General features: G+C 36.2%; 1 protein-coding gene across 11 annotated transcripts in view; it reads left to right on the top strand.

Moving 5' to 3' along the window:
- The window catches only part of CTNND2 (catenin delta 2), a 622,619-nt gene that overhangs the window by 106,895 nt on the left and 490,476 nt on the right, over positions 1-25,248 (top strand). For all 11 annotated transcript variants that reach the window (XR_016465049.1, XM_090137091.1, XM_090137090.1 and 8 more), the window contains exon 2: positions 4,671-4,804. Coding sequence is in view for 10 of the 11 variants with exons in the window: in XM_090137090.1 (XP_089993216.1) it covers positions 4,671-4,804 (134 nt within the window). In the remaining variant the exon portion in view is untranslated. The remainder of the gene's footprint in view (positions 1-4,670; positions 4,805-25,248) is intronic.

Genomic DNA, 25,248 nt, shown 5'->3' on the forward strand with positions numbered 1-25,248 from the left:
GCACAGGAGAGAGGGCATTTTATTTTGTATCTATAACCTTATTTCTCCTCCTTTTTCCCCAAAATGAGGTGAATTTTTCAGATTCTCTTAGAAAGTCAACTGGGGAGAAGAAAAAAAAAAAATCAAACTCCACATAGAATTTTGCCAGTGATATTAAGTATGGGAATACATGAATTATTTATGTCCAACTTTCAGTACATTCCCAACAGGCTGGTAGTATTTTTCCTGTTCATCTATGAATGATCATCTAAGATTTAAATTTGCTTCTCTCAGGAGCATGTATATGCTCTGACTTACAGAATCTCCTTTGTTTTTCTCTGACGCTGGTATGAAATAGCAGGAAACTGTGGGCATCAAATACAACAGATTGTGTTACAGTTACATACACAGCCACAGTGTACTCTGTTACGTTTCTTCATTTTTATTTTTCTTCTACTTGCTATAATTTTCCATTTGAATTTAGGGCTAAGCTCCCTTGCGTTAAAAGCTTATCATCATCAAGCGTAATTTGTGAGAAGATGAAAATAATTGGAGTAGCTTTTTCTAGAAAAGAGAGCTCAGAGCAGAGGAATGTTGTGATCACGTGTGCTAGTGATGAAGTAATTTGATTTCAGTGTGTGTTTCGGATGGTACAGGACGTGTTGAGGTGGTACTGGGAAAAGCATGTTGACCAGTAAAGCAAGCTCTCTGCCGGTAAGGCGGGTAGAACCCCAAAACAGGCAGAGGAGGCCATGGGAGGCTTCAGAGAGGGATGATGTAAGGAGTTGATTATTTATGTTAAATGCTCCAAGTGACTTAGGAAAAAAAAAGAATCTGCATCACTGGGGAGTTTTGTAGTGAGATGGGGAACTTGCAGGCCCTTTTCAGCCCCATCTTCTGTAATTCTTAAGTACCAGCAGTTTTAAGCCCCGTTAAGACTTGACAGTGCCTGACTTCTTATACTGAAGACCAGACTGAATTAAAATGTATTCCTAATCTGATCAAATGGACTAGTTCAATTCAAATGCTGGCTGCTCCATTAGTGTTGAGCAATACTATTCCTGATTCATGTATGATTCTTTTTGAACATAACTGCCTTCAGTACAGTAGCTTCTCTGTCATATTGCAAACTCAATTCTCTGCTTTCTTTGTATGTGATTTTTCTCATATGAATTTGCATAATGCAAAGACATTAAAGCACATTACATTAAAGGCTCAGCTGGCTAAAGTCACGCTGAGATTCAGTGTCATGTTATTAAATGCAATTTGTTACAATCTTGCACCCTCAAAGAATTGTAATAATAAACTGAACTAATGAGATAGAAATTGTATTTTGTCCAGAAGAAATATTTTAATGGATGCATAACACATTACTTTTAAAGGCAGAATGCCTTTTCTTTTACTCATCACTTTAAGCTATATATTAAAGGACAAAAGACAAACAATAAGAAAAAGCCAAAAATCATGGGAATATGAGTAGACTGTAGAATATTAGCACTGCTCAGTCCAAATATTGAGCCTATTTTATTGAGACAAATACAAGTGGTTGTGTTATCAGATTTGTTTTCTATTTAAATTGATTTTTGCAAAATTTCAAATACTGCTGTAGCGATATACCGTGCCTTTTTATTGAAACAAGGTGTTTACAAAAGGCGTCTGAAAATTAAAATGTAATAAGTTTAATGCAGTTCCAAAACAAGTTTGGGATAGCAAGAGGCAGTGTGTCATACTGATATTACTCATTCTGAGCATAGAGAACTTGGTGTTGTCATATCAGTAGCACCTCTTATGATCACAAAGGCTTCCCAATTGACCCTTATAGTTCCTCACAAATACACTTTATGTATTTTGGAAGGTTTGTGCTGAAGTGAGTATTTTGTGTAGAAAGCACATGTTTTCCAGTAACTCATGGAGGCTTATTTTCTTCCATCTTCCTGAAAACCTAACAGCAATAGGAAACAACTGTGCCTCAATGCGCCTCATTTGGATTTGCTCTCAGAGTGTCTCACGGACAAAAAACAGCCTTGAGTTCAGGAATTATGCTTAATTAGATATATTTCCAATTAACATAAATCTAAAATCATTGATTTTAGTAATGAGAAATGAAGAACCAATTAAATGAACACAAGGAAAAGACTTATCTCCTCCCATCCAACTAAATGAACACAAGGCACGTCTCTGCCCATCCTGATGACAGTTGGCTGAATATGAGCCAGCAGTGTTCCCATGTGGCCAAGAGGGCCAATGGCATCCTCGCTTATATCAGGAATGGTGTGGTGAGCAGGACTAGGAAAGTAATCTGTCCCTGTACTCAGAACTGGTGAGGCTTCACCTTGAGTACTGTGTTCAGTTTTGGGCATCTCAATACAGAAAGGACATTGAGGTGCTGGAGCAGGTGCAAAGAAAGGCAGCAAGGCTTGTGAAGGGCTTGGAGATTATGCCTTATGAGGAGCGACTGAAGGAACTGGGGCTGTTTAGTCTGGGGAAAAGGAGGCTGAGGAGAGACGTTATTGCTCTCTTCAAATACCTGAAAGATGCTTACAGTGAGAGCAGGGTTGGTACCTGAAAGATGCTTACAGTGAGAGCAGGGTTGGTATCTTCTCACTGGTGACAGGGCAAGGGGAAATGGCCTTAAGTTGTGCCAGAGTAAGTTTAGGTTGGATATCAAGTAAAACTTCTTTACAGAAAGGGCTGTTAAGCACTGGAATAGGCTCCCCAGGGAGGTGGTTGAGTCACCACCCCTGGATGCGTTTAAAAATCGTTTGGATGTGGTGCTCAGGGACATGATTTAGCAAAGGGCTGTTAGAGTTAGGGTAGTATGGTTAGGTTGTGTTTGGACTCAATGATCTTTAATGTCTTTTCCAGCCTGAGCAATTCTACGATTCTTCCTCCATGTTATACTCTTTCCCTTTGGTGAGGTGATGGGTGAGCTCTTCCCACACAGGTCACCATGTGTTTCTCCTCTTCCTCCCCACAGAAAACTCTGCCAGTTAAATGTTGTTCAGTATGGAGAGCTGCAGTACATAACAAGTGTGTCTCTGGCTGTAGCCAGAAGCCTTCAGGTGGTGTTTGCTTCTTCCCAGCCAGACTCAGTCATGAATGATGTGCTGTGGTAGCAGAGCTGGAGGCAGAGCAGGCAACTCCTTTTGGTTTGTCAGATGAAGAGGGAAACTGGACATCAAATGGCAATTCATTGAAGAGCTGGGAGTGGGACTAGGGTACTCTTGACTTCTGATTGGTGCTGGAACAGGCTGCTCAGAGAGGTTGTGGATGCCCCATCCCTGGAGGTGTTCAAGACCAGATTGGATGGGGCCCTGGGCAGCCTCGTCTAGTATTAAATGGGAAGGTTGGCGAACCTTCCTGCGATCGGGGGGCATTGGAGCTTCATGATCCTCGAGGTCCCTTCCAACCCGGGCCATTCTATGATTCTGATATTATTCTGTGTTATTTGTATGAGTGTTTTCTGTGGTACTTTACAAGCCAATAATGACTTTTGTTCTGTTTTTTTAAAACACATACTGACTTCAAATAGTTAAGCACCTAGAGCAAGAATGTTACCGGAGTTAAGATCAAGTTTTATCACTTCTGTTTATTTGCTTACAAAAAGGGAGCTATATGAAAATATGTAGCTGCTTTAATTAAAAGTAATGTTTTACGATAGTAATCTTGTGCTTCAACATGTCAACTAATCTAGTCTGAAATATATGGAAATTTCACTTTGGAGAATAACTGACCTTTTTTTTATGAATAATCTGCTTTTTCATGTTTTTACTGTATGTAAGAAAGCTAATCTTCTGAACTTCAGGAAGCTTTTGAAAAAGACTCCCCATCTAGACTGATGAGTGTTCCTGGGCAGTACTGAAGCTTAGATCCTAGTTTTTAAAGAATGTAATCTCCCTTCTTTTAGAGCCCTGCTTTCCCTGTCAGAGCGATGTGCTGATTTTTACTCTGTGAGCAGAATTTTATATGTTGCTGTTAGCCAAGTCCCCTTTCCTTCTCTTCAGACTTCGCATTTCTTTCCATTACAATAAATAAATAACGTGTCTTTATAAAAACCTGAGTTATGTAAAGTGGGATGGAGCCAAGGCATAAGGTTTTGCCATTGATGTGAATGGTGAATGCTGTGGTGTTTAAGTGGAGGTACTACAATATAGTTTAGCCTTCAGAAAAAAATGTATTGTCCTTTTCAAAGAAGGAATGAATACTAGTAATTCCTGCAAGTAGTACAAGTCTTCTTTTGTAGCGGATCTCAAAAATGGTTTAACAACTGGTGTGCTGAGTTTTTTGATTGTTTGTTCAAGAATACTGTGATAAAATATTTTCAAAATCACTCTCTAGACTGGAATAAAGGCATAGTCACCAAGGCTTAAAATACAATAGATACTAAATAGTCAATTGAATTAGGAAGCCAGCACTGGAAGTGTTATATTTCTCTTGTATTATTAGTTGGTTACTGTTTGCAAAGCACTTCATGATTCATTACTTTCATGATACTGTAATTTAGTGTTGGATGCTGCCACTGGAATACTTTATGAAAATCACAGCTGTAAATGATTTGAATCTTCTCCAAATGTACTGTGGTGAATATTTTAGAGTAAGACTGGGAGATATATTTTGCTTTGAAATGAATTTTAAAAATTATTCATAGTCTGAAATAAATCTTTTTGTTGTTGTTTCTCCATAAACTGCAGAAGCTATGCCTGTTCCAGACCAGCCCTCGTCTTCTGATAAGACAAGCTCCCTCAGTCCTGTGCTGAACACATCCAACGGTGATGGCTCTGAAACTGAGACAACGTCTGCCATTCTAGCATCAGTTAAAGAACAGGTATGCAAGAGCTGTGTCTGCATGTTAGAAGAGAACAGTATGATTTGGTGGTTTCACCAAGGTTAAGTAGGCAGTACATGAATAATTTCATTAGCAGATGCAAGTTGTAGAGAGCATAAAATATTTATTTGTGTCAGTATGCTTCCATGTACTGTCCTAGGAATAGCTTCAATGTAATTAAAGTGTTGATTCTCTCCTTCACATTTAGTCTTTATTGTGAACATTAGTTTTGAAAGATGTCTCCTTTTCTTCTTGGTGACTTACATGTGGAGTTCCATGATGGCGTTTAAGAACTACTGACAGAGAGTAGCTTTGAGGAAAGCTTGTTATTCCAGACATGTTAGTTAAAAGATTTAAAGTATACCAAGATTTTAAAGATCATCATATGCTTGTTTTTATTCTTATTGTATGCACAACGTGGCATGAGATTATTATAGAGCAAAATTGGGCAGAGACAGAAGCTTTTGGTCTTGCAGTTAAAATCAGAAGCATTAGAAATCTTAGAAAGAAAAAGACCTTTTGAGTGATCTGCGTGATTCTAAAAAGACAGTTTTGGATGTTTTTATGTCAATTTTGGTGGGCTGAATTATCCTAGATTTTGCTTAATGCCTCTTTGTACTGTAGATGGTTTGTATTCTGGATTGTAAAAACACCTAGTCTCCACTGCTGCCTCACTTGCTTCAGCTGTAGCAGCAGGTATCCTGGAAAGAGACACAGATGTTTGCTTTTGGTCAGATTTCTCCATACTGTTAGACATCTAGTTTGTTCCTCCCATTATAAAGTAGTGATCTTAGCAGCATAAGATTTTCACTGCTTCTTTCGTGAAATTAACATGAATTTGGTTTATGATATCTAATACCATTGCAGTAATAGCTGCTGAATCATTGGGCATTTAATAAAAAAAAAAAATAAAGGGATCTTGAGCTTATTGTTTTATGTTTGATATGTATCATATCTTTCTTTTGAGTGTTAGAGGTTATTCATATTTTCTCTTTTTGTAAAGATGAGTGCAAGGAAGAAAGGTAGTAAAATGGAGTCGTGTCTTAGGATTTATGACACGATGTTGTATCAGATTTACCCACAGATTGTTTGTTTGCATGTTTTCTTCCATGACAGTAGTGTTGCCTGAGCTTGTATCATTGTTTTGACTTCGGACACGTGTTTCAGACCGTGTTACTATATTACTACTGTGAAAAATATCTGTCTAAGCTATTGGCTTTCTGATGTTGAAAAAATAGACATGGGCATCAAATTGATAGAAGATGCATGTACTTATCTGTTGGATGTGGAACACAGTATTGAGTAGTGAGAAGTTGCTTTTCTGTTGCTGAATTTTGTGATCATTCTTCTAGGACGTGCTTAGTCGTGTAATTTGCAACTGCACAAAAATAAATCAAAATAAAAAAAAATTCCTCCCCCACAAAAAAAAAAATTGTGAATAAGTCAAAGAGTACTAGAGGAACTTGGCACTGAAACCACAAGCCAAAAAGGATTTTAAATGGAAAAGTTTAGCAAATTTATTTGTGATTCCTATGAAAAATCAGCTAACCTAGCTACTGCTGTATAGAAAGATAATTGATTGTGTCATTGCGGTACAGGATAAAAATATAAAAATTTTATTGGTGTTCTCTCCAGCGGATTTGTTTCTTGACAGGTGATCTGTGTGTACTAAGCTCAAAAGTTAGACTTATTTTGGGGAGTATCTCAGTGCATTTCTCAGAATATATGGTGACTTTAGGAAAGTCAGTTTATGACACATATTTATGTTCGGCCATGCTGCTGGGAAAGACATGTAATATAATATTTTTAATTATTATTTTGTAGTAAAGGTTTGAAATAGCAAATTGATTTGGCTTTCTATTCTTGTTTTCTGTTCCCCGTAATAATGTATATTTTGATAAGCTTCCATTAGATAGTATTTTGTTGGAACAGTTCTCTCTTGCCATACTTAAAGCAGATGAAATGTATTACATCAATTGAGCATTAGGGAAATAGATTAAGTTTCTATCTGCCTGTTGTCTGCCTGTTGAGATGTCTAGCCCTTGCTTTTTAGAAGGATGAATCAATGAGTGGTATCACTATTTGGTATGGGTCTTTTCTTTATTATTCACTGTAGCCCAGAAGGAAACTTGGAGTTTTTGAGAATTGCCTGTGTTCACATGTTGTGTGACTGCATGAGAGTAAACTGGGATTTACGATACTGAGTACTGCAATGAGTATTTTTTTTCTTTGAAGAGGACATACGGAAGAAGGCACAGAGAAGTCACAGATGTGACGTTTGTTTATTTTAATTTTTATGTGAAACATAAATGATTTATTATACTGAAGCTTTGCATTTGAAGATCTATGTGCTGTCTCTTTCTTTGAGGAACAGATTTATGGGATCTAAAAACAATTTTGCCTTTAACGTGAAGTGGCACTCATACTGTTGTGAATTAAGCTACATGCTTTTCAAGGTGGGGATTTGTGACAAAATAGAAGTGGAAGCCTGTATTTTGTTGCTGAGGAGTTATGTTTATTTTAAGGAATCCTAAACTACTTGCTTTAACATATTAGACTTTTTGTTTGTGCTTAACACCTCAGGCATACTGAATAATGCTCATGTTTCAGACCTTTGAGATGCAATTGAGAAGAAGTGATGGGTAAGGGGTGTAAACCCAGGTTTTTTTTTTTCCTGTTTCTAGCTTCTTCTTCCAGTTCATAGGCACTACTGAAGGTGATGTCAGAATCACATACCTTATTTTTAAGAGATCTTGGGATGCCAGACAGTGAACTTTACCTTTGATATTTCCAAGCTGTCCTCATCAGGAGGAGGGGTTATCAACTTCTCTAAAGTGAAAGCTGCTTTTTGTTTCGTTGATTGTCATCTACTTTTGTATCTGTGAAAATTGGAAAAAATTTTCAACAAACAGAAATCATGATTTCTGAGGACACAAATTCTCCTGTTGCATCTCTCATGTTTCTTCTGCAAAAAGTGCTGTATGTTTTTGATTAAGAATTCTCATCTGTGTGCAAGAGACTTTTGATCCTACTCAGTGTTAAAAGGTTCCTGGGAAGAGAGCCATTCATAATGCTGTTTTGAGGGTAGAAATAGCTGCTGGAGAGCCTTTTGAGTAAATACATAGTAAAGCTGATGCTTTTACTGGGAATCTATAGGCATGTCGTTCAGTTCTTGGCATGCAGAAACAGCTCTCCTGAAAGCTGAGGATGGATGTAGTGACAGTGATCTAGTAAAGGCTGTTTTGGCAGGGTTGTTTTTTGTTTTTTTTTTTTAGTGAAAATGCTTGGAGAACATGAGATAAAATAATTTTCTAAGAGCGAGAGAGCTCTTGAAGCACTGACAATTATGTTTAATGCAGAAATAGTATCATACATTTCTGTTAGATTTTGTGACTCATGTTCAGTTTTTTCACCATCTGAGTAGTTGCCTATTCCAGAGAACAGCTCTCCTCTCTTTCATAAAGCTTATGCAAAGAAGTTGTGTAACATTTAATATTTCTTCTGAATTGCTTTGAAATCTACCTATTTCAAACCAAGTTACTATTTTTCAGGTGCTTTTCTTCACTTCCTTTTAAAAACAAAACAAAAACCTCTAGTCTCTTACACTGCTGGAACATTTCTCTCTCCATTTAAAGAAATGGTTGATTAACATGTTCTTTAAGTCACAGTACTGATTCCAGAGAAAACGGAAGTCTCTGGATTTGAGATGGTTGCTGATATCCTTGTTTTAACAGAAAAAGTTAAGAGTGATCTCAGTTGTTAAATTTGTTCCAGCTTTATAAGGCTAACATATTTTTTGTCTAAACAAAGATACTTTTAAAAAATAACTAGTATTATCATTATCAAACTGTTTTTTACAGAAATTTCAGTTAAAACTAGTCTAAAAGCACACACAACATGTATTCATTATTACTTTGGAACGTGTGTCATTCTTAAATGAGGGTAATACATGTGCATGACTTTTGTGAACTTATTTAGGTATTACTTTAGGTATTCATACTTCCTGGAGACAGATGTATGTATGTTATGCACATTTTATATGTGTAAGTAAAACTACAGATGAAAATGACACTATAAGATGAAAGATTTCATTTCTTTTCTTCAATCTGCCAGATTGTTCTTTCTACATCCATATATCATCCTTGAGGTTTCAGAAAATCATAAATTTAGGTTAATGTTTCAATCCAGACTAGTTTTCTAATGTTATAAGGATAGGAAAGGCTTAGGAAATCATTTAGTCATTGCATTTCATACAGTTGTCCAAGTACTTAGCCGTGAATCTGTTCACAGAATGATTTCTGCCCCTATTTTTCTGATTAAACTGAATGCTATATTGTGTGATATTCACCAAAATAAATAAAATCTCATTGTTTCCTTGTAGGAACCAATAATGAGTGTAATAACCTGAAGTGTTCTGTGGATTTTTCTAAATAGGTTCAATTATGATACATTCATATTTTGCTCATCCTTGCACATCAGGCACTATCTTTGCCTTTGTGTATTTTGGCATCTCTGTTTCAGGCCCAGGTTAATTATATTCAATTTATATATTTTTTTCACCATCTCAGTTGTGCGCCAATATATTCACTTCCTTAGTTACAGAGTTATCTTTTTTTCCAATGAGGTTTTAAAATATTTCAAAGACATCCCTCTTCCTTGTATCATCTTTCTTTTCATTAATATATTTATTTTAGATATTAATGCACTGTAACAGGAACTTGACTGCATTATATATTTTGAATACCACAAATGTGTTTATGTTGGATAGCGCTATTCTAAGGGTGCAGAATGGACCAACATACTATTAAAATACAAGGCAGTGTGAGTAGAGCTATTTCTTCTCAGATGCTTTCTCAAGCTGATGGGATTGTTTCTGAGATGTGTGATTCCTAATACTGGAGTTTTGTAAAGAGAGATCACAGTAGCTGGTGAGGAAGAAAATCATAAATATACTTTATGCTCTGCTCTACAGGATTTTTGAGTTCTTGATTTAATCTGGGTCTGTTTTCGTAGAGCTCTGTGACACAGCCATGAGTATATTCGCAGGCTTCTCTGAAAATCGCAGAGAGGACACCTAGACAAGTCATTCTATTTCAGAAACCTGTATTCTGTAAGTCATCATCTACAGCTACTATATCTATGGATCAAGTATGAAGAAAGTGAAAACTCTTTCACTGAAAAAAGAATGGAGTGATAAACCAAGATACGTACCTTGTGTATTGTTGGGAATGAGCTAGGTTTGGAAAGTCTTCTATGAAGATTTAGTGTGATGGAAAAATGTTGAGAGAATATAATCTCCCAGCAAAACCATCTTTGAAGAGAAGGAAGGAAATACTGATTATGAAAATAAAATTGCAGTTACGTGTTTTCTATTTTAACGTTGGAAATGTTCAAAATTTTGTAATTTTGAGCCAATAATTTTTAGAGAAGCTGGGTAGAATACCACTTACTGGCAGTTCAGTCTAATGCTAATTTGAAGCACTGTTAAAGGGTATCATAAAGAAAGACAAAAAATATTCTTTGTTATCCTGCAGCCAGGATGTGAACATGTTTTTACTGATCCACCAGCACTTTTCTCTCAACTATTTTTTTGTCGTTAGCAGAAGAGTTTAGAGCTTGGAATAATGATACCCTAAGAAAGTAATAATAAACTCTGAATTGGAATTTTAATGTATAAAATTTGTAACAGTTTAACGCTGCTCATCTTTCTCTCTGTTGTCATTCACGGGGCTTTTTTCACATCTAAATTCACGTCTTTTAACCTGCTTAGTGTAATGGGTTCTCAATCTTAACTTGAAATCACTTGAGAGGACCCAGGTGAACTTAAAGTATTTAGGAGCAGCTAATGAGTTAGCTGAGTAAGTTAAAAATAAGCCCCCCTAAAGATTAGAAGGCAGCTTTATGATTAGGAAGGTTGAATGGTGAGTATTTTCTTTTCCTTTTTGAAGAATTGTATTGTATCAGTTTGTCTAGATATTTTCAAGGTTTGGTCTTTTAGAAAAGCTGCTATAAAATGTGCTTCAAATCATGGGTCAACTTCTTTTAGTAGTTTTTAGAATGATTCAGAAAGTCTAATGTGATGATCCTGTTTAAATGCATAGATTTTGAAAAGTGGGAGAGGAGTTGGGTGTGCCTTCCCTACTTCTTATCAAGAAGTTGTCAACGTCGTTGTTTCTGTATATTTGATTTTCCTGTTTTCAATATTCCTATTCCTCTCCTGCTTGAGAGGAGCTTGAATTGCTTGAATTAAGCAGGATCAATCGACAGCTACGTTTATTTGCATATCAAAAGAGTTTCTGAGGCCCATGGCTTTTTCAAAACAGCATACCTATTCTAGAGAGAAAATAAAGTGCTATTAAAAGACTAAACTGAATGCTTTGGTTAGTAATTGGTTTTATTTATTCTTTTTATTGTTTTTTATTGTTTTTGTTGATGTTGTTGTTTTCTTTATAAATGAAAGAGAAACAGTAAAAGCATTCTCTGAATTTCACAGTGACCCCTCTTCCACTTGTCTTGCCAGTACTTTTCAGGCAGCTTGCTTTTGTAACTAGAGCTTTGTGAAGGATTTTTGAAGGCAATTAAATTTTCATCATTGTTTTGGTGATTTTTGTTCCTTTTTGTCATTTTGAAAACTTGAGTAATTCTATTGTGCTTTTCCATCTGTTTCTGTGTGTTTTCTACTCTTGGATGCATTTACTGCTAAATGGAGCTATGGAACTGTATCTTTCTGTGGGCAATTTAAATCTTTTGTACTCTAAGAAAAAAAAATACTTAATGTGTAGTTCAATACTGTGCATGCTATACTTGGATAAAATGATACAATTCTGTTTATCCCCACGTGTTAGAAACCAGAACTCAACAAATGCTAAGCAAAGTTTGAACTTGTAATGAATCTATACCTGAGATTTAAGATGCATCACTACTCAAATTTACTACTTAAATTTATCTATGAGTTATATTAAAATGTTTTAGAATAACACAATAAACTAACTTAACAGTATTTGATATATACTTACCCTTTTCCTCCTTTGTGGTGGAAATGAAGTATGCCTTTAAAATTTATGGTGACAGAAACTTATTCTATAGATACCCTTGACCAGAACCTTTCCATTTTGGAAGGGTAAAAGGCTAACAGAAGATTTGAAATTTTACTAAATATCTTCAATTATTTTTAAAATGCTAGAAAAATTAATTGCTTAATTCATAAATTCTCTTCCTCAAGATAAAATTGTAGGTCAAAGATCACTCAGTTTGTTTTGTAGAGAGGTTTTACATGTGTAACCTATAACATGTAAGAGTGCAGCCACAGTTCCTTGCACATGTTTACTGCTACTCTTTATCCAGACACTTTCCTCTTCTATGCAACAGCAAATCCACATTCTTTGGCTTGAGAGAGTTTTTCTCCTGTTTTTCTTCTTAAAGACTTTGTTGAAAGTTTTATTTATTTTTTGAAGGGGTAGATGAGAAAAGGTTTTAGCTTACATTCGGAAACCTCTCTTCTACGATATCTTTCTGTTGTTGCTGTTGAAACCTTATCATAAGCAGTACTCTCTAGCTGCATTCTTTTGAATATTCTACATGTTGAGGGCTTAATATACACTATAGAACTTTATTAATTTGAAGTTACTTGCAATTATGAGGGATTTTGGATTAGCACAGTGACACAGCAATGCACTCAAATCACTATTTAATGAGAATCTATACTTAACAAAGTATAGCAATTGCAATACAGATAACATATAAATATGAATCTTGTTATCCAAAATATGCTTACCACCATGACTCTGAGCATCCCCTGGTCACCAGAAAGGAATATCTGGGTTGAGGCTAGCTGAAGACCATAGCTCTCTTCAGAGCTCTTTGTGATCATTTGATTTTAAACCTGATGTTAGTCTTAATCATATACACATCCTCCCAGTGCTCGTCTGTTGTGACAGTCAGTCAAGGGGTCTCCAATTCCAAACAGTCGCCCATCTCTTACCTCTTTTGAGCCTGCACTGAACTTCTTCTTCACTTTTGTAGGCCACTGCTGTTGTATCATGCTTGCACTTCATCATTTTAGTGGCATTAAATATCTCACTCTACAGAGAGCAACTGCTTGATACTGCTATTTGTACAAACTATGGTCATAACAAATTACCATAGACACCTGTTCAATTACAAAAATTGCTGCTACAGCAAAACGAAGTAATAACAAAGCTGCAGTCAGGTCAAGTAAAGTTCAGATGGAGAAAGCCTGGCAGGGATTAGTCCTGAGGACTTGCAATCTTGGTACAAAGCTGAGCCATTAATTGGTTCATTACTTGGCTCACATAAAGCTGTCTGGAAAGCTCTGCAATGGGAAACACACTCCTTCCTCTGAGTCCGACAGGGTGAGCTGTTGTACAGGCCTGGAGGACAAGGCTTCAGGCAGGCAGCATAGCTTAGCTCTGCTGGCTTGTGGCAATGCTGTTGCATTGCTACTTCATCAGCCACTAACTATAGTTAGAAGTTGAGCAGGCTGAGGGAATAGTTGGGATCTACAGAATAGCACAGAACAATATGCTGAGTACCTATTGCAGGTACATGGATGAAAGATACTGTTAATTAGAGTCAAAGGATTACAGTATATAAGGAAATACAATGGTTATAGAAGCTATGCTATTTTGATTAGTAGCACACCTGAAATGAGTTTTGTTTAGTTCTGGGCCTTCATTTCTGTGAGGGACCAGTAGTTATGCAAACAATTGAAATGCTTTTCTGGTATAGCATGTCTATCTAAAATAGAGTTACCTCTGCATTCCCTTTCACATTGAGATGAGTTTGGCTTCCTTTTCAACAGCTGTGATCAATCATTCCATTATTCTCTCTTGAGCCTCAGGGCCACGTATATTCACTTATCTCTTCAGAGCACTCTTTGTGGATGTGGATCTGTAGGGAGTGGGAATAGGGGGGGGGATTCTTGGATCAGACACAGCCCTTTGTGCACTTATCTTACATAGATAGTATGATTTTTTTCTGATGTGTCAGAATTTACCTTTTTGAGTAATAATATCTCAGGACTGCAACTTTTTAAAGTGAAAAATGGCTACGGGTTATCTGCTTGACAGCATATGAAGAAGTATTTCTATTTCCATTAGTATTCTCTCAATTTCTTCAGTCTGGATCGTCACACAGCAAATAGTTTCTTGTTGTCTGTTTCCTTGGTTATTCTAAAACATGAGCCTTGCTTTTTAGATTTCATCTGTGTTCATTCATTTTCCATGTCTGTCTCTCCTTGAGTCCTCACAAAACATTTTTCTTTGCATTTTTTCAGATATTTCCTATAACTAGTACTGAGCCTTTCTTCCCTAGCAGTGTTGCACCCTCCAAAAAAATTATTTGTTTTATCTGGAATGGCATTTTGCTGGTTAATGAGGTATTCTAACACTCTAACCTGGCAGTGTTATCACTTGGTCACAATTATATATCCGTCCTGACAGTAACGCTGTAATTACATGTCTGGCTGTGTAATTAAGTTTTAAATCAAGCCTTTTGTATACCGTCACAAGACTCTTTATCTAGGAATTCTCCCAGTTTTTATTCACGCTGAAAAGTGTTTTTCAACAAAATTTTTCTTTAGGGGAAAAGAATAGAATGGAAAAAAAATCCTGACATTATCCGTTCATTTGAATGTATTTCACAGTCTTCAGAATCCTGATGTATATGGTTAGATTTAAGAGGTGCACTCTATCCTGTCCTGAAACTAAGTATCCTGTTTTCACGATCTATCTAATTCCAGCATAGCAATACATCTTGGTACAAATCTATTTTTTTTTTTTTTTATTGTATATTTACTAAAATACACATGTTCAGGTTTTTCAACTGCTAGCCATGGAAAGAGTAATATTTTCCTCTTTCAAAATAGTTGAGGGTTTATTTATTTTTGGATACAGACTTTCCTGTGTATGGTTATGCTCATCTTTGTTCACTTCATTGTCAGTGTAGACTGTTATTTGAAGATTTTGTTGACAGAGCACTTGATGGTAACTGCATCTGATGTTATAAATAGACTTCATTCTTCATAGTAAGTCAGCAAATACACTTGAAAATCCTCGAGTTTATACTTGGCTTGATAAACTGGAAGCCTTACCTCATTCTTTTGTCAACCAGTAGCATAACAATTTTTAATGAATTGAAATCTTCAAAGCTTTGACATTCTACAACTGAATAATTCCCAACTAACATAGGAACATGCTAGTTTTGTTTGCAGGGGGAAAACAGACCCTTCAAACTATTTAAACTTCAGTTTTTATTTCACAGAGCTGTGCTTTTATATGAGAACCTACTACAACACAGCTTATGCCATTCTGTTTATTTCAAGTCACAGGAAATTGAGGATGCTGTGAATGTGTCCATATGTTTTTAGTAGCATATGCTGTAAAAATAGATATTTCTTTCATTAGTTTGGTTTGTTGTTTGTTTATGGCAAATTGTGGCAAGGACCAACCAAATACCATGCATTCCGGCCACAATTTAAGGCAACCTTTTGGTACAGTTAAACCTATGATAGGTTGCATTTTCTGCATGGCTACAACTGCAGAAAGGGACTTAGGTGCATCTCCGGTTTCAGCATTGGAACGAACTCCTTTCCTTCTGAGGACTTTGACTGCTACGCTTTCTACTGCACGTATAAAGTAAGAATATTGTATTCCTGCTTTCTCATTCATCTGTGAGTTCTGAAACCTCATTTAAATAGTGCTTAAATTCTTAGGATGAAATTAATAATGTGGGTTCATCCAATGCCCTTTCCATGTGCAGAACAAATGCATTGCAAAATCCGGGTATAACGCTAGGTCAGTTCTTTTGCCCCTAAAAGAAGGACTGGATGTACCACAGTCATGCATATTGGGTTTGAAAAGCATCATAAAAGGTGTACTTTTTCCCACTGCAGTCTATAAAGATTTCTAAGCACCCCACAGTTTATTTGCTGCACTGACATCTTCTTTAGAGATTTCTCATGCTGAGGCTGAATGATGGACTGTAGAAAGCGGACAGTTGTCCATGATAAATTTGATAGCCACACAGTGAGGTTTGACACAGTGCCTGTTTGCTGACACTGAGTTGGCACTGCTACTTGTGCTGTACTTCTACGTGAGAGATTCATTCTCAGGCACACAAATTCATTGGTAGTATTTGCCATGGCAGTGCCTACTTAAATGCAGAAGAGCTGAGCTAAGTTAATGACTCAAATTAATGCACTTTTAGAAAGTGAACTACAGTTTATTCGGTAAATTCAGTGAATTTATTCAATGAATTCAGTGAATCTGTAAGAATTCATATAAATCAAAAAGCACTTCATGGCAGAGTGGGATGCATGTAGTATGCAACTGTATTCCTTTATACGGCATGAAAAAGTATCCAATAGTTTTTGGTAGAACAAGGTAGGCCGTTAGTCTGTAGTTAGAATACAAGACTTACAGGTGTAGGTGATATAGTTTATAATGCCAACTGTTAAAGGAAAAGGATATACAAGCTTTTATGCATCTGTCATCTGAATACTTGACCTTGTATTTCTTTTTTTTCAGTGTTAGCCTATTCCGATAGCATATCCTTTTCATTAGCAGCCTTCCTTGTTATGAAGGTGTCATATGATGAAAGGTGTTTTAATTTTTCTTTCTCATTTTCTGACTCAATATTTAAAAAAAAATGTTTTTGAAAAAGAGAAAATGGTGGATCTTGCTTTGATAATATACTTCAATATTATTGTAATGACTACTGTTTGCAAAGTTCGTGCACTTTGGTGGTTCCTTTTAGTGTGATAATGCATCTGTGTACGTACAGAGAAGGAAGGTCTCTTAATAAATCATATTCATTTGTGTCTTTTTTGATCAACATCTTAAGTAATTAGTTAAAATTTCTATTTTATCAGACTTGGACTTGAATGTTTATTTTCTTCTTTTTTAATCATTACACTGTCCTACCTAAAAAACTAGAACTGCAGATAGAGGTTTTACCTCTTCTCAGTAACCCAGGAGTGAATGGGCTGACATAAGAATACTGAAAAGCTTCAGGTTAACATTTACAAGGACAGGATTAGCATTTACAAAAAAGCAGCAGTTGGTGAAATAAATCTAATTCTTTAAAATATGAATATTATTGACATATGCCTTCCTTGCTGGTCATTTTTACTCTTTATCTTTCCTTTTTCAGTATGTAAGAGTCATGAAATTATGGAGATAATGTATCCTTGCAGTTGTGTTCTAAAATTGCTTGCTTTTCTTTTTTTTTTGGAGAGTTCAATATTATTTCGTTTATATACGTATAAATACTGTGCAGTTTGCAAGATATTCTGCTCATTGCTCAACAGCATAGTATGAGACAGATTCAGTTCCATTTATCTTAGTGAATGAATTAACAAGATCAACAGCAGCTTTGTTCTTTTATTTTTATTAATGGTGGAGCAATTTTTTTATTATAGGGAAAAAGCAGGTTTTGTGTGATATGTTTTCTTCTTTTCCTACAAAACTTTCTGGGACTTTTCAGAACTTTGACGTCTATGTTCCCTTCAGGATGAAAGTTTCAATGTGCAAAGCCTACATCAGTCTTTCAAGTAATATAGGTTGTAATTTCTACCCTTACATGCATGCTGATCTAGAAGCTGAGTACATGTCTACTGTAATGTGTTTTATATGTTAACTTTATTTTGTTCTTTACTTCTTGGGAAACTATACTAATAAAATCAGGAAGACCAAAGCCTATTTTGAGCTAAATTTCCAGGCATAAAGTAAAATTAGATGAGTAGCAGAAGGGAAATGTGTGTCTACAGATGAATGCTGGAAGGAATGTTATGATGGAAGACATGGAAAAAGCAGAAATTTCACATTTTTTAACTGTGTCCAGACAAGGGACAGTAACATGGAGGAGCCAGAGTTCAGGGACTCTTTAGACAGTGTGAATGTGTTCAGCTTCTTTGGACTCTGTGCCAAGATTATCAAGAGGTTTTTCTGGTGAAAGGATTGTAAAGCAGCAGTGAAATGGCAATTGAGTAAAATCCTGGGAACCAGGTGAAGGCTATTGCTATACCAGTCCTTAAGACGAGGAGGAGGATGGAGGGAGGGATCTATAGGCCATGTCAGGTCAATCTTAGCCCGGAAAGATCATGACACACATTTACTTCACAATTGTTTCCAAGCATGGAACTGACAAAAGGGTAAATGGAAAGTCAGCACAGATTTCTTAAGTGCAATTAATGTCTTGCTAATCTTAGTGCCCTGTAGGGTAAAGGACTGACAATGTGAGTGAGGGGGGAAATAGGCGATGTGATGTGACTGGAACTTTTCTAATGCTCCTGTTAGCTTCTCCCACATAACTGTCAATAGTAAGCTGAGGAAGCACAAGCTAGGTATTAAGTGGGCTGAAAATTGGCTAGATTACTGGTCTGAAAGGATAGTCATCAGTAGCTTGACTCATTAGCAAACTAATAAATTGAATTCTTAAAGGGTTGATTCTTGTACTTGTGTAATTTAATTTAGTGACTTGGATGACAGAACTGAACAGAATACACTCTCAGCAAATTTGTGAATGATGCCTGGACAGCTGAAGTAGGTCTTTAAGCCTTAAAGCATCTTGATACCTTGAGAAACCTGAGGACTCAGTCACAGGAATTTCATTTATTTAAAAGTGAGATGACTGAAATTCTGCATCTGAGGTTGAATGATCCCATGCATCAGTCTAAGTTGGGAAGTATCAGGCTGAGTGATAGCCCTGATGAAAAATACCTTGGGTCATTATGAACATCAATCTGAATTTGAGCCAGTGGTGTGTTTTCACTGAAGATAAGACTAACTGTGTTCTGGGCTACATTAACAGAAATGACAAACATGACTAGTGGGCCAAAGAAGGCTGATACTACCACTGCTTGGACCCGATGAAGCTGCTTCTGGACAGCTATGCCTTGTTATTGGTAATTAGCAACATAAAAGGGATGTTGAGAATCTGGAAATAGTCCAGCGAGGGGATACCAGAATGGTCAGAAACCATGATGTGATTGGAGATTTTAGGGAACTGTCTTTTTTAGGAAGGTAGGCTAACAAAAATAGGCTGAAGGATGATTTTATGTTAGCTCATAAAAACTTGGAATGGCAAAGATGATGGCACTAAGCTGTTCTCAGTAGTGACATACAGTTTAGCCAGCAACAACGTCTGTAGATGGCAGCTTGGGCAGTTCAGAGTAGATACAGCAAAAATTTAATTAAAAAAAAAGTAGAGGCTACTATAGTACTGGAACAGTTGATGTAGAGAGGCTCTGAGCTTTAAAATTTTTCAGCCTCAATCTGGTTTTGAAAATGATCATATTTTTAGGGGTAAGTGGGAGTAGGTGATTTTTTATGTTTTGTGATGATTAATTCAATAATAATGCAGATTTTTTCTAAAACTTTAATTTATACCTGTGTACCTAGACAGTGGAAGATGCACTTTGCTTGAGGATGGTGTGGCTTAATAATTCCACCAATGTGATTGCTTCATTTTTAACACTTTGAGAAACAAGATTTGAGACTGGGGAAGACTGATTATTGAAGAATAATCTCATAAACGTTTAATGTTTGTGTTAAGTGGTAAGACATGAAATAATAAATCCAGAAACAGGATGGGTGGATGAAGGAGAAAACTAGTGAATGCAGAATGGAACACTGGAAATTTTGGGTAAAATCTACTTTATTTCCTTTTCCTAACGATATCCTCCATTTACATGAAGTTTTCACTTTTTAATCAGGTTTTAGAGGCAAAGCTATTACTTCTCAAACTCAGCCATATCTAAATGCTTACAGGAGAGCAACATGGAAAAAAAAAAACAAAAAACAGCAAAACATGTTTTCCTAAAGTTAATAATATAAAAGAGTAGTTGTAGCCTCACATTTAAATTTGACATCCTTCTTTGTCTAACTGATATATATAACTGATCTATTCTCTTTGTTCCATGGTTTGTATTTGTCTCTGTTTTTTTTATTATTTTTTAGTTGGGAGTAGTAACTTTTTTCTAAATTTCAGGCTAGTTGCATGTGTATGTTCATGAAGAGAACAGGTTAGGTCCCTTAAGGGAGACAGAATGCCTTTTTCAGTCATTTGCTTGTGTTAGATGAATAGCTGGCAAATAGTAGAATAGGTACAAAAACTGTGCTGTATGCTCTGTGATTAAGATTGCTATATTGTAATAGCTCAGCCATCCCATCAGACGATTCAGAACTTGTTCTGCATCTACCTATGTGACTTGCACATCATGTTGCATAAAATGAAGTGAGGCAAGTAAGATATGACTTCAGTAAGAAAATTAATCATGATATGGTCTGTATATAGCATATACGCAAGTAGATAGGAAATCAGGGCAAGATATTCCTAACAAATGAAAGTGAGTGGCCACTCAAGCTGCTGCAATAAGCTGGCTTGCTGACCGGCTTGCTGACCAGCTTGGTCTCAGTGGTACAGAGAGCAGTCAAACAATTCCTGAATGCACAGTCAGGTCTGCAGAAGTCTATTCTTTGGGTTAATCCTGGGCTTCCCCAAAGTATTGCCAGGTACTTGTTCAGCTATTTCTAAAGCTGCAGGAGAAATACAATGTAATAGTTGCAATAATGTAACTTTAGGATATTGTACAATGATTGTTATCTCTATCATGCTTAAGTGGTTGCTGTGAAAATAAAGTCTGCTCACTTTGGAGACGATTCTTGTTCCCTTAGGGCCTATTTAGAAGAAATTCCAGTGCCAAAATGCCAGATTAGTATTTCATGCAACACGAGCAAGACTGTGACCTGTTTGTATCTGTTATCTGACTGTTGATGCAGTAGTCATAGGCCAATACCAGATCCTTTCCTCCCCTTCCTTAAAGGTTAAATCCCGAGAAGTATGTGGTCCTTTAAAGAAAATCCGTACTTGAGCTGCTTTGAGTTGGTATTGTGTAGTTTACTGAAATGCTATCCAACAACACTATTCTAGTTTTTGTGGATTCAGTGGATTTCTGTTTTTCAGTTCTGTTCTGCTTCTTCTCGACTCTCCACGGGCTCTTCAGCCAGAAGAGAAAGTACCGGGGGGACCTTAAAGCAGCCTGTCCGTACCTGAAGGGAGCCTACAGGAAAGCTGAGGAGGGAGTTTTCATAAGGGCAGGTAGTGACAGGATGGGAAGAAATGGCTTTAAACTGGAAGAAAAGGTTAGAGTTAGACCAGATACTAGGAAGAAATTCTTTACTATGAGGGTTGTGAGATACTGGAACAGGTTGTCCAGTAAGGTTGTGGATGCCCCCTCCCTGGATGCATTTAAGACCAGGCTGGATGGGGCTTTGAGCAACCTGGTGTAGATGGAGGTGTTGCTGCCTGTAGCAGAGGCTGGAACCTAGATGATCTTAAATGTTCTTTCCAACCAAAACCATTCTGTGATTCTGTGTATTTAAACAGTGCCCAGAAAGGGAGTATAATAATAAAGTTGCAGCTTACATTGTCTAATAAACTATATATCGGTGTTTAAAAAAAAAAAGAAAAAAGAAAAAAAAAAACTGTTAGCAGTTGGTTTACTTTCCCAATTTCCTTCTGTTGCATCACTGTCAATAAAACTGAAGTGTGTTCTGCTTTTTCTAATGATTGCAAAGCTGTATTGATTTCAGTGAATTTACATAATTTTGGCTGCTTTGCTTTCCAGTAAGGTTTCTTGGTTACTACTTGGACAAGTATGCTTTCTTCCTTAGATACTGTCTAGGATACTGTCTACATTTGGATTAAAGGTAGTATCTGACAGTGTGAGTTTGGTGGTTGGGCTTTTTTTATTTTTTTTTTTCTCAGTATGTTGTACTGTTCTGAATACATTCTAAGATAATTGAGTAAAGGCTTGTTAAACAGGGATTTTTTCTTAAGGTTAGATTTTTTTTAAGCTTGTTGGTTGATATGATCTGGTCTCTTGTGCGTTTTTGAATTTTAGTCCCAAAGAAAACACAGTTCTGCAGAACAATTTGCAATATCTATCTTAATTTTCTTTCTTAAGTGAGATTTATTTCATTGAATTTTGTGGATAGAACATGTGTTGTGTATAAAAAGATTGTTTTTGCTCAGAACAGTAACATCATTGCCTATTGCTGGTACCTCTGGATCCTGTCATGTGATTTCCAAATCAGAATAACTTGATTTTCAGAATATTATTTAATAGTCATTTATCAGAATCTCCTGAAGTAAGTTGTTTAAGCAGAACTTCATTATCTGTGCGCTAGCTACTCAGACACGTAACATGTGTTTATGGCCCTCAGAGCCTTGGCAGGTGGTTAGTGTCTGGGAAGGCAACACTCTGCTTGTGTTGGTAAGCTGAGTGAGGCCCTTAAGTTCAAAAAGTAAAGAAACCAAAGAACTGCGCTCTTTCTAGATCTCAGCAGGTGTGTAATCCCAGCTTGGTGCTGTATATGAACTAATAAATTCCAAAGGGTCTCCTTGACCACTCATCCTTTCAAAGTTCCTTATCTGCAAGAATTTGTCTTGTTGTGTTTCTGTCTTCTGGGATTCTTTTCCCCAAAACATGCCTTTTCTCCATACTCCGAAGTCTGGCCTGTGAAACGTACTAAATGTTTCCAGAAACAGTGATGTCTGAAGAGGAAATGAAAAAAAAAAAACAACAACAATAGTACAGAAGGAGATTATAAAGCATGTTAGTTGTGTGGGTTATGGAAAATAAGAAATGATTTTACCTTTTCTTCAGTAGGAAAGAATTGGATTGAGCTCCCTGTCATAAACTGCACTATACCTGCGTATCTGGGAACTTGTTTCTCATGAGCTCCTTACCACAGAGGCTAATGGAGGACAGACAGACTGATGGAGCTGTTGAACAAACAGCTGTTTTCATGTGACTAACTAGAAGCTGAATTTTCAACCTGTTTCTGTATAAATATAAGTGGAAAAGAGGTCTAATCCATGAACATAACTATACTCGCATGAATATCGTATGAACGACTTCATTAGCTGTAATATGGGTTATTTGCAAGTCAGAGGCTTAGAGATTTGAGTTGAATCCTGGTTTTAACTTGAAAGATTCATCTTTGAAGACTTGGAATCAAATGCTGATAAAGTTAATTATAAAAGTGAATCCTTGCATGAAAGTATAACAGCAATTTTAACATAAATTTCCAAATGTGAATGATGTAATATCCAAATCCTGTGACTTTTTTGTATCTTTTTAACATAATTTTATAAATAACATATTTGTAAAAAAAAAAAAAAAAAAAAAAAAGATAATTCCTGTGATAAATACTTTATGGTAGTATATTTTGTTAGGTTTCAGAGAGCTCTTGTTTAATTTTCTGTGTTTCATACTTAAGGTGGATTTCAGTGCTTAGTTACCTGTACATTTGTTAGGCTTGTAGGGAATATGGAATTAACTCTTTCTGTAATTTAAAAGATTGTAGAAGGTTTGTAAAATGTGGGAAGACTGATCTGCAGTTTGACAAAACCTAAAGAGAGAAAAATTAAATCAGTGACTCAACAATGTTTTGAAAATGAGCTATCTTTACTTGTCTTCTGCTGAAGAAATAATTTTGGTTTTGTTTCTACACAATGACTGGAAAGAACCATCTGAAAGAAAGTGATTAGTTAAGCATCCACAGTAATAATTATAAAATGTTAATATGCTATAAATTTATTCTACTCCTGAGAGTTATTAAAATACATTTGTATGAACAAAGTTAGTTTATGTATGCTTGATGACTTAGAAAAATTGGTGCAACATGTACGCAAAGCTAATATTATCAGAAATACATATAGCAAGAAAATATTTCAGTGGGGTATTCTAAAGCAGATCCAGTGATGAATGCTAAACTTTTATGACTACCTAATCACTATGCAGAAGTAAATTTAGACCACTTCAGCAACTCAATAATGATATGATCAGTAAGTGCAATATATGCATGATTAGTATTGTAAATACTACTGATACAGAAAAAATTATGCTTGCTTATTTAGCAAAAAGATGACATTATTTTTAAGGATCTTAATCATTAAATGTATTTTGAAATTTGATGCATTTAGTGAAAGCTTCAAGGTTATTTTAGCCATGGTAGCATAGTAACATTGCAAAAGAGAGAACAAAATTACTTTTATTCTCATGCATCTGCTCTCTTATCTGTATGTTCTGAGTGTTTGCATTCTGTCTTCACTCTCTCCTTTACAAGCTCATTGAATTTTATTGGTTATCACTGCAAGCCAAACAAAATAAAAGGAGTTGCACAGCTGTGGTGTCTAAACTGCATCATCCTTACTCGCAGTAATATGCACAGTGGAGGAAAAAAAAGATTATAGATCTTTATAGATCTTGGGAACTTTGCCAGAGATGATAAACAGATAATTTTCTCAAAACTGAACTTTTTTCAACTGGGAATCTTAAAAACTGGAAGAAAAAGAAGAAAAAAAAAAAAAAACAACAACACCAAACCATTAATTCAGAAAACAAGCAAACAAAGAAGTAAAAACGAAAAAAAACTGCAGAACAGCAAAGATGGTATTTTTTTTCACACGATAATGAACATTATTTGCCCTCTAAATTAATGAGAAGGGCAGGTTCTCACTGTCTGTCAAAAAATGGAGCAGTATACAGAGAGCTTATTGATATTTCAGTTACCTGGCTGAACAGAAGTGTATCTTAATGCATTTACGTTGCCCCTCTGTAATTATGACAGAAATAGCTGTGGCTGGCAATTGATGCTGGATATCAAAATAACACCATTTATTTTTGTGTATGTAGCAACTTATAATTTAAGGTCAAGAACAAGTGCTCTTGCACTGTGCTGCTAAGTAATTCCAGAGTGCTGCAGCAGGTGTGATGTCTGGGATAAAGGGACATCATCTATCCATCAAGGTTATACCTGTTGAATTACTGCTTGTAATCATATTTAGTGTAGGCAACTACTAAACTTTACATTTACATTTCCTCTTAAGAAAAAAATCCCATCCATTTAAGACACTTCTATGTGTTTGTTTAGTAAATCATTTTTCTGCATTTTCTGCTCATAGATTGTACAAAACCACGCCTCAAAATTTCAAGTTTGTTTGCTCTGGGAAGCTAATTTAAGCATAGCATTGATCAAGTAGTATTGCATACTGGAGGAAGTGGTATGTCTTCTGAGAATGGCATGACTTTTAAGAGCTCAAAAGACAGGTATTCTTATACGTGTGTCTTAGTTTCAGCTCGGGTGAAATTGTTTTCTCTAGAGTGTCTGGTATGATGCTATGTTTTGGTTCTGGGAGAAAAACAATGCAGATAATGCACCAGTGTTTACAGTTACTGCTGAGCTATGTTGTACAGAGATAAGGGCATTTGCATCAAAGGGCCCAAGGTCCTGGGAAGGGACGGAATCAGGACAGCTGACTTAAACTGTACAAAGGGATATTCCATACCACATGACATCATGTGGAAGGAGTTTTGAGGGAGTGGGAGTACTGAGTTGCAAACCTTGTTGCACCAG

Source organism: Phasianus colchicus, chromosome 3, assembly GCF_987193195.1.
Source record: "Phasianus colchicus chromosome 3, bPhaCol1.hap1.1, whole genome shotgun sequence".
In the NCBI taxonomy this organism is placed as follows: Eukaryota; Metazoa; Chordata; class Aves; order Galliformes; family Phasianidae; genus Phasianus; species Phasianus colchicus.